Source organism: Nothoprocta perdicaria, unplaced genomic scaffold (assembly GCF_003342845.1).
Source record: "Nothoprocta perdicaria isolate Ctin4 unplaced genomic scaffold, notPer1 scaffold_6, whole genome shotgun sequence".
Taxonomy (NCBI): Eukaryota; Metazoa; Chordata; class Aves; order Tinamiformes; family Tinamidae; genus Nothoprocta; species Nothoprocta perdicaria.
Genome location: NW_020455865.1, coordinates 10,213,044 through 10,226,359, shown reverse-complemented (window position 1 = coordinate 10,226,359; position 13,316 = coordinate 10,213,044). Strand labels below are relative to the sequence as shown.

General features: G+C 58.4%; 1 protein-coding gene across 1 annotated transcript in view; it reads left to right on the top strand.

Annotated features, from left to right (window-relative positions):
* FAM129B (family with sequence similarity 129 member B) overlaps nt 1-11,982 on the top strand; it is a 31,137-nt gene extending 19,155 nt beyond the window's left edge. Inside the window, exons 3-14 of the mRNA XM_026049648.1 lie at nt 2,344-2,472; nt 2,793-2,898; nt 4,209-4,376; nt 6,897-7,012; nt 7,110-7,214; nt 8,497-8,659; nt 9,145-9,332; nt 9,732-9,887; nt 9,975-10,091; nt 10,544-10,651; nt 11,041-11,152; nt 11,321-11,982. Of these exons, the coding sequence (XP_025905433.1) occupies nt 2,344-2,472; nt 2,793-2,898; nt 4,209-4,376; nt 6,897-7,012; nt 7,110-7,214; nt 8,497-8,659; nt 9,145-9,332; nt 9,732-9,887; nt 9,975-10,091; nt 10,544-10,651; nt 11,041-11,152; nt 11,321-11,982 (2,130 nt within the window). The remainder of the gene's footprint in view (nt 1-2,343; nt 2,473-2,792; nt 2,899-4,208; nt 4,377-6,896; nt 7,013-7,109; nt 7,215-8,496; nt 8,660-9,144; nt 9,333-9,731; nt 9,888-9,974; nt 10,092-10,543; nt 10,652-11,040; nt 11,153-11,320) is intronic.
* The last annotated feature ends 1,334 nt before the right edge of the window (nt 11,983-13,316 follow it).

Here is a 13,316-nt window from a genome sequence, read left to right as displayed (position 1 = left end):
TCCGGGGAGCTCTGCAGTCCGGGGAGCTCTGCAATATGGGGAGCTCTGCCATCCAGGGAGCGCAGGGGGGCAGAGCCGCTGCCCTCGGGCTGCTTTGCAGGCTCCCCAGCCAAATATCTATGCTTTTTAATGGCGTTTTTCAGCTGATGCTCGGCCCTGCAGAATGTAAACTCCCAACTCTGTTGCTTGCAATGCTGTCCCTGCTGAGGGCAGCCACCCTGCCAGCCCTCAGTGAAGGAGCTTTATCTCGAATCTCTGCTCCCTGCGTGGTCCCCAGAGGACCCTGCAAGCTCTTGGCCCTGGATGAGTCCTGCCGTTGTGGGTGCTGCTGCATCCTGGCAGTTTCTACCTGTGGTCAGGCTGGCGCCTGCGGTTGAGGACAACGCCTCCTCCGTCCTGCTCCTCAGCCCCTGGGCTGGCTGGCGGGACGGTCACGAGGGCGCTGCTCTCACTGCAGTTTGGGGAYGCTGGTGAGTGGCAGCATGGGTTCCCGAGCCAAGGGAGCCCCAGACCCTCGTCAAGCCCCAGCCTGGACTTCATGGTGCTTTGTTCAACCAAGCCARGCTTTGTGGCACTGTCTGCCTTGGGCTCAAGGCTGGTCTTGGAGGGTAGAGGCTTTGCAGGTCAGTTGTAGGGGCGGGTTCTCTGTATTTGACTGCTAGATGTGCTGCCCTGTGAGATGATAGCGGGTGACTCTTGACCCTGGCGCTGAAGGGAGCGCAGCCTGTGGCAGCTGCCCTTCCCCTGCAGCACAGGGCGCTGACGGCCACTTCAGGGCCTCTCCGACCCCATCCACCCTTCAGGGCCCCCAACAGCCTTCTCTGTCCCTATCCCTCTTGCTGGCCTTCGGACTAGACCTCTTGGCATTAACTCCTTGCTCACYGTCTCCCATGGGATCTGCTTCACACTTTCTGCTGCCTTTATTCTTTGCAAGTGCTTTGGAAGAAGAGGGGGAATGGAGACACTGTGAGTGTTCTACTAAAACTGGTTTCTGTCAGCTGTCTATCAGCAGAAGGATGCATTGGTTAGTGAAGTGGTCTGGGTTCTGGAGAAGTAAATGAGATGCCTGGATGGTCTGTACGTGCCAGCCCTGCCTTGAGTTGGCTGTAGGGCTTGAAGCTGMCAGCAGCTACAGCACTTGAGCCGGTTTGAAAAGGAAGGAGGAGAGAAAAACCTCTCCTGCAGGAAGATTCTCCTTTGTAGCCCCAAGTAGCCCCATTTGTGAGAAAGATGATCCCCRTTTGTGTTAGGTCCCTTGGGGTAGTGTTGTGGCATGGTGAAGAGCCCAGTCCTGTGCAGACCCTCCCAGATGCTGGCCCTTGTGGTGGATGGGCAATGTGGGAGAGCTGGCCATCAATTGCTCAGACCCTCACGAGAACTCTTTGACTCTGTTTATATTCCTAGGATCATAAAAATTCTTGGGACAAATTCTTGGCTCATTTAGTGAGCCTGTGTTTGAGACAGCATAAACGCTGCCTGCCTACAGGCCAGAAAAGTGCTGGAAAGCTAGCGAGAGGTTGTTTGGCCCAGGGTGGCCTCTGCATGTCCAAGGATGCGGGGTGTCCTCAGCCTGTTTTATCACATGCCTGCCATGAAACCTTGAACCTTTAGGCTGCTGTATGCTGGCTTTTTTGGTTTTCCCTTTTCTAGATAACATGTAGGGCAGGACTTGATTCCTGTCTTGTATAATTTGCTACTGGCACGTGCCCCAGTGGTTCCTCCAGGCTGATGGGCATTATGGAGCAGTAATGTGCAAGCTCCCTCCCTCCCCAAGGATAAATCACAGCACAGTTTAGGTTGGAGAGCACTTCTGGACGTCTCTGGTACAACTTCCCACTCAAAGTGGGGCTAATCTGCAAGTTAAAGGAGGTTGCTTGAGACTCATCCAGCTGAGCTTTGTATTTGTCCAAGGAAGAAGGTTTCACTACATTCACAGTGGAAAATGCTGCTTATGACTTGAGTCCTGACATGAGACAGAGTTTTTCTGGGGCTGTATTTGTAGTAATACTCCAGTCCTCCTGTGCAGCCACGAAAGCACCCCTTTAGGCACCTAAATTTGAGATGTAAGAGGTGTTAATCCAACCAGGAGCTCAATGTCCCTCAGCATACAACTAGTTTGGATCATTTCTCCCTGAGAAAATGACCTCCTTGAGAGGAGCCAAACCACCATAGACATAGGCAGACCTTCCTGCGACCCAGTCCCGGTGCACCGACACCTTATTTCGTGCCCTCCCCGAGGCAGGTGCTGCTGACCTTCCCATGCAGGGCAGCAGCACCCAACAGGGCAGTGGGTCCTCCTTGTCCTCCATCAGCTGTTCTCCATGTGCCATCTCTTCCCCACAGGTTCCGCTGGAGGACCATGTCATCTACTCGGGCAACCTCTTCCAATACATTGAGGAGAACAAGAAGTGGAGGAACCGTTTCTGTGTGGTCCCGCACAACTACGGCTTGGTGCTCTACGAGAACAAGCTGGTGAGCTCTACCTTGGCCTGTTGGGTGGCCCTCCATTTGCTCCCTCTGTACGAGGCTCTCAGGGTGGATGGCCTGGTTTTAGGGTGGGCTCTCACATGCCCTGTGAAGGTCTTCTGTCACCAAGCATGTGGCAAAGGTTGGTCAAGCAGCCCTTGCACTCTGGTCCTTCCCATGCATTCCCAAGTGGGCTGATGTGGCTTGCGATTCAGGCGCTTTCTCCAGACATCCGGATAAAACTCCTCTCCCTGAAGGCATGGGGCCACCTCTAGCATGGCTGTGTGTTGTGTCCTCCCCACAACTGATGTTTTTTCTCCCCCCAGGCCTATGAGCGAGTGCTGCAGCCCCGTGTGCTGGTGAACAGCGCCGGCTACAAGATCCTCACCTCCCTCGACCAGTACCTGGAGCTGGTTAATGGCAGCCTGCCGGGTAGGTAGCCTTCATCTCCTGCCGGTTGAGGAGGGATGGGGGAGCTTGAGGACCTCCCAGTCTGGGAGCTGCACATCCCTACGGACGTGAGCAGGGAGCTCTTTGCACTTGATCTCTCCTTGCCCCACTGAGGTTTCCCCACAAAGAGAGAGTAAGAGGGATGGGGAGAACGGAGCGGGGGAAGCGGCCGCCCTTGCCCTGGAATTTGGGGCAGGGCGGCGCGGCTCCGCGGGCGTTGCGCGGTGCTGGCGGAAGCGTCACTGCCACTCCGCTCGGGACCGCCCGGCCGGGCAGGAATGTGCTGCAGCAGCAGGCGCCTCTGTGAGCGCCCGAGCCGCCGGGGCCACCGCTCCTGCGAGCGCCGGCGCTGCCGCCCCGCGCCGGGACCCAGCGGGGCCGTGTCGGGCACAGGAGCCCTGTGCGAGGCCCCGCGGAGCCGTGGGGCTGCCAACACAGCTGGGAGGCTACGGGATGGGTTTTGCTGCTTCCCTCCCTGTTTGCCTTTCGGAGGAGTGAGGCCCCTTTGCTCTTTGCCTGCCCCATGGGATGATGCATGCGGAGGAGACAAGGCTCTCCAGTGTATCCCCYCTGCGGCATTTCCTGCCCCTCCGGCAGCCCTTGGGTGCCGTGTTTCCATGACAAAAGGACCCTTGTCCTGCGAGCGCTGAGGTGCAGATCCCCCTGCTGCCCCCAGCCTGCTCCTGACCTTGGCAATTTGAGGATGAGTCTTGTTAGCCCTCAGCAGGAAAACTGCTCCGGCTTTTCTTTGAATGAGAACACTAAACCCTCCAGATGTCTGCATGCCCTTCGCTTTCAGCCACAGCTGTCGGGACACTCTAATGAACTCCAGAGATGCCAGATGGGTTGGGAGCAGAGCTGTCCTGCTCCTCCACTGTTGACCACGTGGCATCCAAGGAAAGCCCTTGGGCATCTTGGCCAGGGCCAGCACGTGCCAGGGACCTTTCAGCCCATCTCCTTGTGGTTGGTGGCCATGTGTTCATGGGCAGGATGAAACCATTGTTCAGTTTTGGGCTGTCAGCACTGTTCTTCTTGCTGGGCAGACTCCCACGATGATCCCTGACCAGAAGAAGGGGATGTGAGTCCCATCAGGCCAAGAGGGGAGGAATCTGCAAGACGTGCTTGTGGGTCTTCTCTTGAGGGGGTTGCCTTCTAAAATGAATGCCAAGGCCAAGTGAAGGCCATTGGCCAAAGGTCAGGGAGGCAGCAGCTCCAGGAGGATAGGGAGTGGGTAGGCAGGAGAGTGCAGGGGCTCACATGGGCACTCTTCAAAGTCTGCTTTCCCCTTGCAGGAGCCACCCCCAAGTCTGGGAACACCCCCATCCTAAAGTGTCCCACCCAGTTCCCCCTCATCCTCTGGCACCCCTATGCCCGGCACTACTACTTCTGTGTGATGACGGGCAAGGAGCAGGACAAGTGGCGGGCCGTCTTCCAGGACTGCGTGCGGCACTGCAACAACGGTGAGGCGGCTCCGAGGAYGCGGCCGAGGCTTTGGTGGACGAGGGGGGCGACCCCGAGATGGTGCCTGGGTGGAAGAGGAGGTTTCTCTCTTGCTTGTGGCCTTTGGGATGGAGGAGGACCCAGCTTCACATATGGGCTGTGGCCGACGGCTGCTGGCCTGGCTGTAGACAGCTCAGGGGCGCATGTGCAGTGCCAGCTAAGGACTATTTTCCATGCGAGTCCAAAAATAYTTGGTCGTAAACCTCTCAGAACACCTCAAAGCTCCTCAGTAGCCACCCCGTCCTGCTTGCAGTCGCTGTGAGCCCTTCGGGGTCCCCAGGGCAGCTGCTGGCCRTGTGGGAGCCCCACGACACCGCAGGCAGCAGCAGGATGCCCAGGAGACCAGCCCCAGCCTCCTGCGTCATCCTGCTCGGGCCAGAARAACGTGATTTTCCTGCTCAGCCACGGCCGCTCTTCCCGGAGCGAGGCCACAGTGAGCCGGGGGCAGGAGCCGGGTAGGAGCTGCTTTTTGGGAGCGAGGTCACAGCCACTGCAGTCCCTGCATGCGGACCCTCAGGCCCCACAATGGAAACTCTGATAACAAAAGAAGGATAAATAAAGGAGGAATCAGTTTCTCATCCTGACAAAGAGACAATTCACTGATTTCTTATTTTTCCCTCTCTTTTCCTCCCTGGCTGCCCTGGCTGTGGGCACAACGAGCGCCATACTGCTGGGCAGCCCCTCACCGTGGCTCCTGGCCTTGGCGCTCCCGGGCGCCACCGGCAGCCTCCAGCCAGAGCTCTGCTCCTTCCTTCTTTTTTTCTTTTTTTTTTTTTTAATCTCTCTTCCTCCTCAGTTTGAACAGAAAGTGTTACACAAATGGCCTGTTTCCCAGGAAAGGATCAGCTCTGGTGGGGTTTTTTTGTGGATTTTTTTTTTTGACTTCTACAGACTGTTTTTCTTTGTGAGGTCTTTCTTCCCTTTTAAAACACAAGTTTATGTGGCTCATTGTTTTTGCAAGGTTGAAGATAGCGTTTCAAATCCATTGAAAGATTTTGTTTTGTTTCCTCTGTTTTTTTTTTTCCAAATTAAACATTATGTTCTTTTTTTTTTTTTGTCTGTGCTTGTGATGAGTGTGGGAATTTTCACCTGCCTTTTATGCATTTCTCTAATGGAGCGTCCTTAGGGACCCAGCATGTGCGCTGTGACCGAAACAGCACCGTGACGCTGGCACATGGACTTGGAGCAGCATATCCCGAGGATCAGACCTCAACTTTCTCATCTGCTCTTTCTTTTATTTTTTTTTTCCCCAATATATTAAGATGGCCCATAGGAAAAGCTGCTTAGGCTTAGAGTTAAATATAATCGTCTTAGAGAAATCCATGAGTGCTGGAAAAGATCTGCTAAGTGACCAGGGGCTGCTGCCTTTCGTGGGGAAGGGGGAAGGCGCCTCTGGCCGCATCTCCCCGAGGCGCTGTCGGCTYCAGCTCGCGGGGTGCCTGGCTGTCTCCCATCCCTGGGGACCCACCTGCGCTGTCTTCGCTGCCTCGGGCTCTTGTCACCAGCACCGTGATGGAGCTGGTGGGCAGGGAAGGGTGTGCGTGGGGCATTTAATACCAGAACTTGCTGAGCCAGGCTGTCCTGTCCGTCTGCCACCCCCTTGTCACTGAGCTCGAGCTGACGTGTGGTGAAGTYGTTCAGAAAGGGTGACTCTTRTCTCTTCTTCCTCCTCCTCCTCCTCCCCTCTTTGGTCACTGGGTATCACAGCGGGTCCCCTTGGGYTCTGTCCTGCTGATGGGCATGGGACCCTCCCGGGAAGGCAGGAGGATGCCTGACCCCGCTGGGGACCGAGCCGTGTGGGTGAATCATGGCAATGCAGCCTGGGTGGGAGTGAAGGGCCCAGAGCACAATCTGCTTCCCTGGAGCACCATCCGCCTCCGTGGGGCTGCCTGTGACTCATCCCTGCCTCCTTTCAACCGCGTCTTTCTTCCGCCCAAACTGCATTGTGTTGCTTCCCGGAGTTCTCCCTCCAACTCTCCCTTCCTCCAGCTCCAGCTCCAGCTTCAGCTCCGAGCCGCCCCGTTGCGCTGTGCCAGCCCGACGTCCCCAYGCACCAGTAGCACTTGCGGAGCCCMACGTCCCATTGCAGCACTGGGGCTCTGCGGGGTCCGCTCGCATCCCCGGGGCTCCCTGCTGCTGCTGAGCCTGCGCTCCCGGGTGCTTCCCGCGTCCACGACGGGGCGACGCTGCTCTGCACAAACTGGGGTCCCCCATAGCTGCTTCTGGCCCCRGGGTTGGGGAAAGGGGGCTCTGCTGTCCAGCTGCCTGCGCAGAGCCTGGACCTCGGCCACTGGGCCCCCCAGCCCCGGTGACAACCCCGGGTGTCCTATAGGGAAGCGGGGAATGCTCTGTGATCGTGGGCCAGGGATACACGGGTGGCTCTGGCAGGGGCCGTGGGGCATTCAGAGATGTCCACTCTGCTCTATGCTATGCTCTCCTTGCCGTGCTGGCTCACCCAATGCCATCCTGCCCTCTGCCAGGGATCCCTGAGGACTCCAAAGTGGAGGCCCCTGCCTTCACGGACGCAGTGCGCATGTACCGCCAGTCGAAGGAGCAGTACGGCACGTGGGACATGCTGTGTGGCAACGAAACCCAGGTCAGGACCCGTCTCCAGATGAGAGGTGCCTTTGGAAACGGGAGGCAGGGTGGGGACAGGTCTGGGTCACTGACGGTCCCTGCCTTGGTCCTTGCAGATCCTGAGCAACCTGGTGATGGAGGAGCTGGTCCCCGAGCTGAAGAGCACCATTGGTCCGAGGCTGAAGGGCAAGACACAGGAGCGGCAGAGGGCCTGGATCCAGGTGCCGGGGCTGCTCGGGGGAGCCGTGCTGCGTGGGGACGCGGTGCCGGGCGGGATGGACGGGGGAGCCGGGCTGTGCTCGCGGGGCCGGCGGGGCCTGGGGTGCCGCGGCCGGTGCCCTTGGCTCCGCGCCGGCGCTGACGCGGCGTCGCCCCCTCTGCCGCGAGCGTTGTGTCCGTCGTGGAGCCGCCTCCCACGCCGCCTCCTCCCCTCCACGGCTCCGGCACCGGCGCTAGGAAACACGGCCTGGGCAGGGCCGGCAGTGCCGCCCGGCCGGSCTATATTTAGCAAGCTGTTTTTAGAGCAGTGCAGGCTAAATCCAGCCCCGGGACATTGCGAAAGAGCAGAGCGCTCCTCAAAATTGCATATTAAAAGCTTCGAGCCAGTAGAAAAATTCCACGCGGCTGCTAACAGAGTTCCATTGAGGCAGCCTAAAAATACCCACGCGCTGCCCGTTTCAGGGCTCTGGCCTGAGCCGCGCTGAAAAAGCCGAGAGCTGCGGGATGGAGGGAGGAGCAGCTCTGCCTCCTGCCGGCCCCGAGAGCTCTACCATTGGCTGCAAACCCTCGTCGAGGAGCTGCAGTCGGTGAYGAGCACGAGGAGGCTCTGGGCTCCTCCAGAGACCAGCTTTATCTAGGGATGTTGGCTGGTATCCAGGCTTGCTTGGCTGATGCCCATGTGGAGATGGATGCTGCGAGAGCAGCAACCTGGAGCAGCAGGGACGCGGCGGCCCGGGATGTGCGGTTTCCCCTGGACCCATGGATACGTCCCTTGGGGATTGTGTAGGCTTCTGGGCCAGCTTATCTGGGCTCAACACTGAACCAGATCTTCTGTGTGCATTAAGAACAGCCCCTAGGCCCCTGGCAGGGGTCAGGGCTATGGGTGGACAAGGCCACACAGAATTACTGAATTACTACGCTCTGCTGGGTTGAATTTGGTCCACGGCTTTCTAATGGAGCCAGGTTCTCCCCTATAGCCCATGAGCTTTCTCAACCAGAGGCAGAGCAGGGTCAAGGCCCTTTCTRCTCACGGTGACAGTGACCAGCTCTGTTCTGATCAGGTACCACTTTGAAGTGGCCCAGGGCTTCGTCTTGCCCAGTTCGGGAATCTCTGACCTGGACGTCCTATGGCCAGGCTGCAGGCATGGCTCTGGTCGGGAGCCTGGTGAAGACTCTGTGYGTTCCCTCACTGTATCTCACTACCTATAGGAAAGCTAATGGTGATGGTCACCAGGCTGCAGCAAGATGCAGGAGACAGCGGCCTGACAGTGTCTATCTCCCTAGATCTCAGACGCCGTCTACAGGATGGTCTATGACCAGACAAAGACCCAGTACGATGCAATTCTCACCAAATGTGAACTGGAACGTCCCCAGATGGAGAGCASCATCCGTACAGATATGGACCAGATCATCACTTCAAAGGAGCACTTGGCAAGCAAAATCCGAGGTACAGCCCTAGAGGCAGAAGACCCTCCAAATTCTCCCAGGTTGCACAGATGGGCTGGATATATGTGAGCAGTGGTCAGTATGATGTGAAAACTATTTTACCAATATGGAGCTGTTTCTGGGGTGGAGCTTGACCTGTTGGTCAGCAAGTGGATCAGGCAGTACAGAAGAGCACAGGAGCTGCAGTGGCCAAGGTGCATGCATGAGGTTTACATTTCTGTGCCACAGAAAGAGCCTAAGCTTAGAGAAAAGGTAGGCAGTGACCCAAAAACAGAGCAGCTGAGGGGAGGAACAGCTGACTGGAAAGTCATCTGCAAGAACACCTGGAATTTCCATGTAAATCTGAGATTGACCCTCTCCTAGAAGGGTTGAGGAGAGGGGACACATCCTGTGCTCYAGCTTGGTTAGGGCCTGGATTGTCGGTGGGCTCCGAGCTGACATGGCAGAGGAAGAAACTTGCCATTCTTACCCCTGTTTTCTCCTTAGCATTCGTGCTCCCCAAAGCGGAGATCTGTGTCCGTAACCACGTCCAGCCCTACATCTCCTCCATCCTGGAGGCTCTGATGACCCCCACAAGCCAGGGCTTTGCCGAGGTGCGGGAGGTGTTCTTCAAGGAGGTCACAGACATGAACATGAACATCCTCAACGAAGGCGGCCTGGAGAAGCTGGTAGAGGTGAGGCTGGGGAGGTTTCTTTCTGGCTGGCAGGACAGGGCTCAGGAGTGGAAGAGCAATCCTGCTGCCCATTGAGGACTGTACTGTGGAATGGGTTGGGGGACCCAAGACAGGGAAAACACTGTTGCCCATGGGGATGAAGCCCACACCTCCCCTGATACGTCTTCCTCCTGCTTTATTGTTGGTCTTAGAGGACCACCTCGTGCCACCCATGTCCACCAACAGCTTTGATGGAGGAGCCCAGGATCACTGCACTGTCTGTACTGACAGCAAATAGGTTCAGGTCCCCAGCTTGCTGGAGACAAGGGCTTGACCACGGCAGCCCAGGCTGCCATGGCTGGTGTGGGAGATGCATGCAAAGAGGCTGTCCTGCTTACCGAGCTGTGCCTCTGTCCACAGTACATGGAGAAGCTTTCGCAATTGGCCTTCCACCCTGTCAAGATGCAGTCATGCTATGAGAAGATGGACCAGCTGAAACTAGAGGGTCTTCAGCAACGATTTGATGTCTCCAGCACATCTGTCTTCAAGCAGAGGGCACAGATTCTCATGAGACAGGTAGGCTGGGAACAGCTGTGGTCGTCTTCCCATGTTTGGCCACCCTTGGGGTCCCTCCTCATGCTCATGATTTGTCTCTTGTGATAGCAAATGGACGATGCCGTGCACACATTCGAGACCCTCCTCCACCAGGAGCTGGGAAAGCTTCAGGGCAAAGATGACTTGTGCAAGTCAATCCAGCGCATCCTCGAGCGAGTGCTCAAGGTGAGAGGGGTAGAAAAACAGGAGGGTGGTGTGACATGGGTTGTCTCTATAGAGCATTGGTGCCTTCTCAAGAGGTGGCCTTCATGAGAGGGCTGGGAGCCTGGGAAAGAGGTCAGGAGTCCCATTTTTGACAATAATGCATTTTTTGAGATAACAGAAATATTGACACTGTTACGTGTTCTGCTGAGGTTTGGGTCAGATGTGCAAGAAAGCCTCGAGAAGGAAGTGCCTTCGATCCCCTCTGACTACAGGCATATGTCAACATAAAAGCTGCTCCAGTTTCACACTGGCCCAAAGGCTTCTGCAGAGGAGAGATGGAGGAGCCAGTTGCTGCCCATCTCAGATGTCCCTGAGAGCTAGACAGTAAAGGAGTGTCAGGGAGAGAGGTCGAGGAACCCACGCACTGTTCCCTGTGGTGTCAGCCTGACCCTGCCCTCTTGCTCGCCCTGCAGAAATACGACTACGACAGCAGCACTGTGCGGAAGAAGTTCTTCAGGGAAGCCCTGCTGCAGATCACCATCCCCTTCCTGCTGAAAAAGCTGGCACCCACCTGCAAGGGGGTAAGAGCTGAAGAGAATCCCACTGTGGAGGGGCTGGGCATCCCTCTGTCTCCAAGGAGGACCTGGTCTCTTCCTTCTCCCTCGTCTCCCTGGGCTTGAGTTGTTCGGAGGTGGGAAGGTATCCTTGGTTTTCCATGACAGGCTGTATATAATCCAGTAATAGGAATGCTTGATGATGCATTTCAGAGGACCCTAGCCTTGTAACCAGATAACCCAGATTTGCTGCCCGTTGTTCCCTGGGATAGATGCAAGGCCATGGCCATGCCCGTCGGGAGGGTGGCATTCCCCAAGCCTGGTGGGCTAGGGCCAGCACGGTGGGCAGGCTCCGAGGTGGCTGTCCCTGGCTCTGGCCTGCAGGAACAGTCTGATCCRTCTCTCCCTTACGGCAGGAGTTAACCAAGTTCCAAGAGCTAATCTTCGAGGACTTCGCCAGCTTCATCCTCGTGGAGAACACTTACGAGGAGGTCGTGCTGCAGTCGGTCATGAAAGACATCATGCAAGGTGAGGTGCTGTGGCTCCGCACTGGTGGGCAGTCCTGCACCCTTGCCAGGTGCTGGAGAAGCTGCCGGATGTGTTGGAGCGCAGGTGGCTCTGGGTTTAGCAGCACCCGGAGCTTCTGGAGGGCCACAAGGGCCCTCAAGGCTGACTCGTCTCTACGTGCCGTTGCAGCTGTGAAGGAGGCGGCCGTGCAGAGGAAGCACAACCTGTACCGCGACAGCATGGTGATGCACAACAGCGATCCCAACCTGCACCTGCTCGGCGAGGGTGTCCCCATCGACTGGGGAGAGGAGTACGGCGGGCAGCCCGACGCCGAGCCCACCTCCGACAAGCGCCGCCGGGCCAAGCAGGTGGTGTCGGTCATCCAGGACGACGAGGGAGCCCTGCCTTACGAAGCAGGCAGYGAGGCGCTGACGCAGCACGAGGAACGCGAGCCGCAGGATCCGGAGCCTCCGGCAGCCTCAGGATCGCCTGGGAGCGTGCAGGAGATCCGGGAAATGCTGCGGAAGGAGGTTCTCGAGGAAGCCGTGGGCCCTGCCGGGGCGGCGGCAGAGGAGCAGCTAACGAACGGTACCGTCACCACCCAGGAGGACGGTGCCACCGAGGGAGGGCTGCAAGAAGCCGCTTGTGCAGTAGGCTCTGCCCCGTGCGACACCGTCCCCCAGGGCCCGGCCAGCACGGGGACCCTYGCCGAGCCCCGGTCCCTGGCGGCAGAGCAGCAGATCAGCGCGGAGAGCCCCAAACCCAGCGACCAGGAGACGGGGGAGGAGGAGTCCGCGGCGGGCGGCGCGGAGCTGCCGGGGCGCGCGGAGCCCGCACAGACTGGGTTCTAGCCCCGCCGCCCTCCCGGCACGCGCACGGCCGGGGCACACGAGCGGACTGGCCTCGGTGACGTGGGGGGCTTGGGGACRAGTAGGGGGGATGCTTGTAGGCTGCTCCAGCTGCAGCGCTGGGACCTGCTGCAGTGTTGGGGAGAGGGAGGGATGAGGAACACCAGGACAGCCCTGGCTGACTGAGGAGGGAGTCTCCGCTGCTGCATAGGGCTGGCCAGGACCAAGTGGTCTCRCTGGGTTAGGTTGGAGAGTCATCCCCGGAGGCCCCCCAGCTCAGTATAGGGCACCCTCTGCTCTCTGCTCTATCCTTCTTCTGTGTTATTTCCTTCTTTCCTACTGCAGAGATGCTTCATCTGCGTCCCTTGGCTGGGCCCCAGWGCCAGGAGGGAGAAGAAGACTCATGTGGGGCGCAGGACGGGAGCTGGGGGCCGGGCTGGCTTCGCAAGGGGCTGCCCAGGGTCTCACCTTGGCCGCCTGCGCAGTTTGCCCTGGCCCATCTAGACCTGTTCCTCACCCCAGGGCAGGCAGGAGCCTCTTCCCCTGCCAAATCCATGAGTTTTTTCCTGGGAGCCTCCCTGCACCGCAGCCTGCTGGGGATGCTCCTAGATCCAGCTGGCCGGGGAGCACTGAGGCACCGCGCCCAAAGGAGGACATTTGGTGGCCACCTTCCTGCTCCTGATGAGAGCGCGGGTGGAGAAGGGGCTGCAGGAGGTCGATGACAAGGCAGGCGAAGGGGGCTGCAGATGCTGGCGGGGTAGCGAGAGGCTTTGCAAGGAGTGATCTGGAGAGATGGACGGTCTGGTGGGAGCACAGAGGGGACCAGGAGGCTGGTGGAAGTGTGGACCAGGGCAGCAACGCGTCTGTTGGTGGAGCAGCAGCACCCTCCAGCTTTACATGGCACTTGGTGGGTATCGTGGRAGGTGGCCAGCCCCGCGCAGCAGCCGGTGGACAGAAAAGCCSCCTGCCCATTGCCGGGAGCGGGGCTGCTGCCCCAGCTTGTTCCCAGGTGTTCCAGCACCCRCTGCCATGCAGAGCCAAAGCCTTCTCCTGGGAGCAGGTGTCACTAGGGCCTCTTCTCTAGGCTCGCCCGGGCTGCCCTGGTTGGGTCTCTGCACATTCCTCGGCTGCCGTGAGCCCCTTGCCCCGGTCGGCATCACCGCTCAGCCCTGCAGAGCCAACCCGCTGCTTGCCAAGACGAGCTTCTCCTGGGCCCTCTGTCCGTGTCTTGCAGGTTTTGGCATCTGCAGAGGTGTTTGGGCATGGACGTGGTTGTCAGCGGATGGTTTGGGGGAAGCACTTATGGGGCAGCCAGTTCTGGTGCCCAGAGGGTCTAG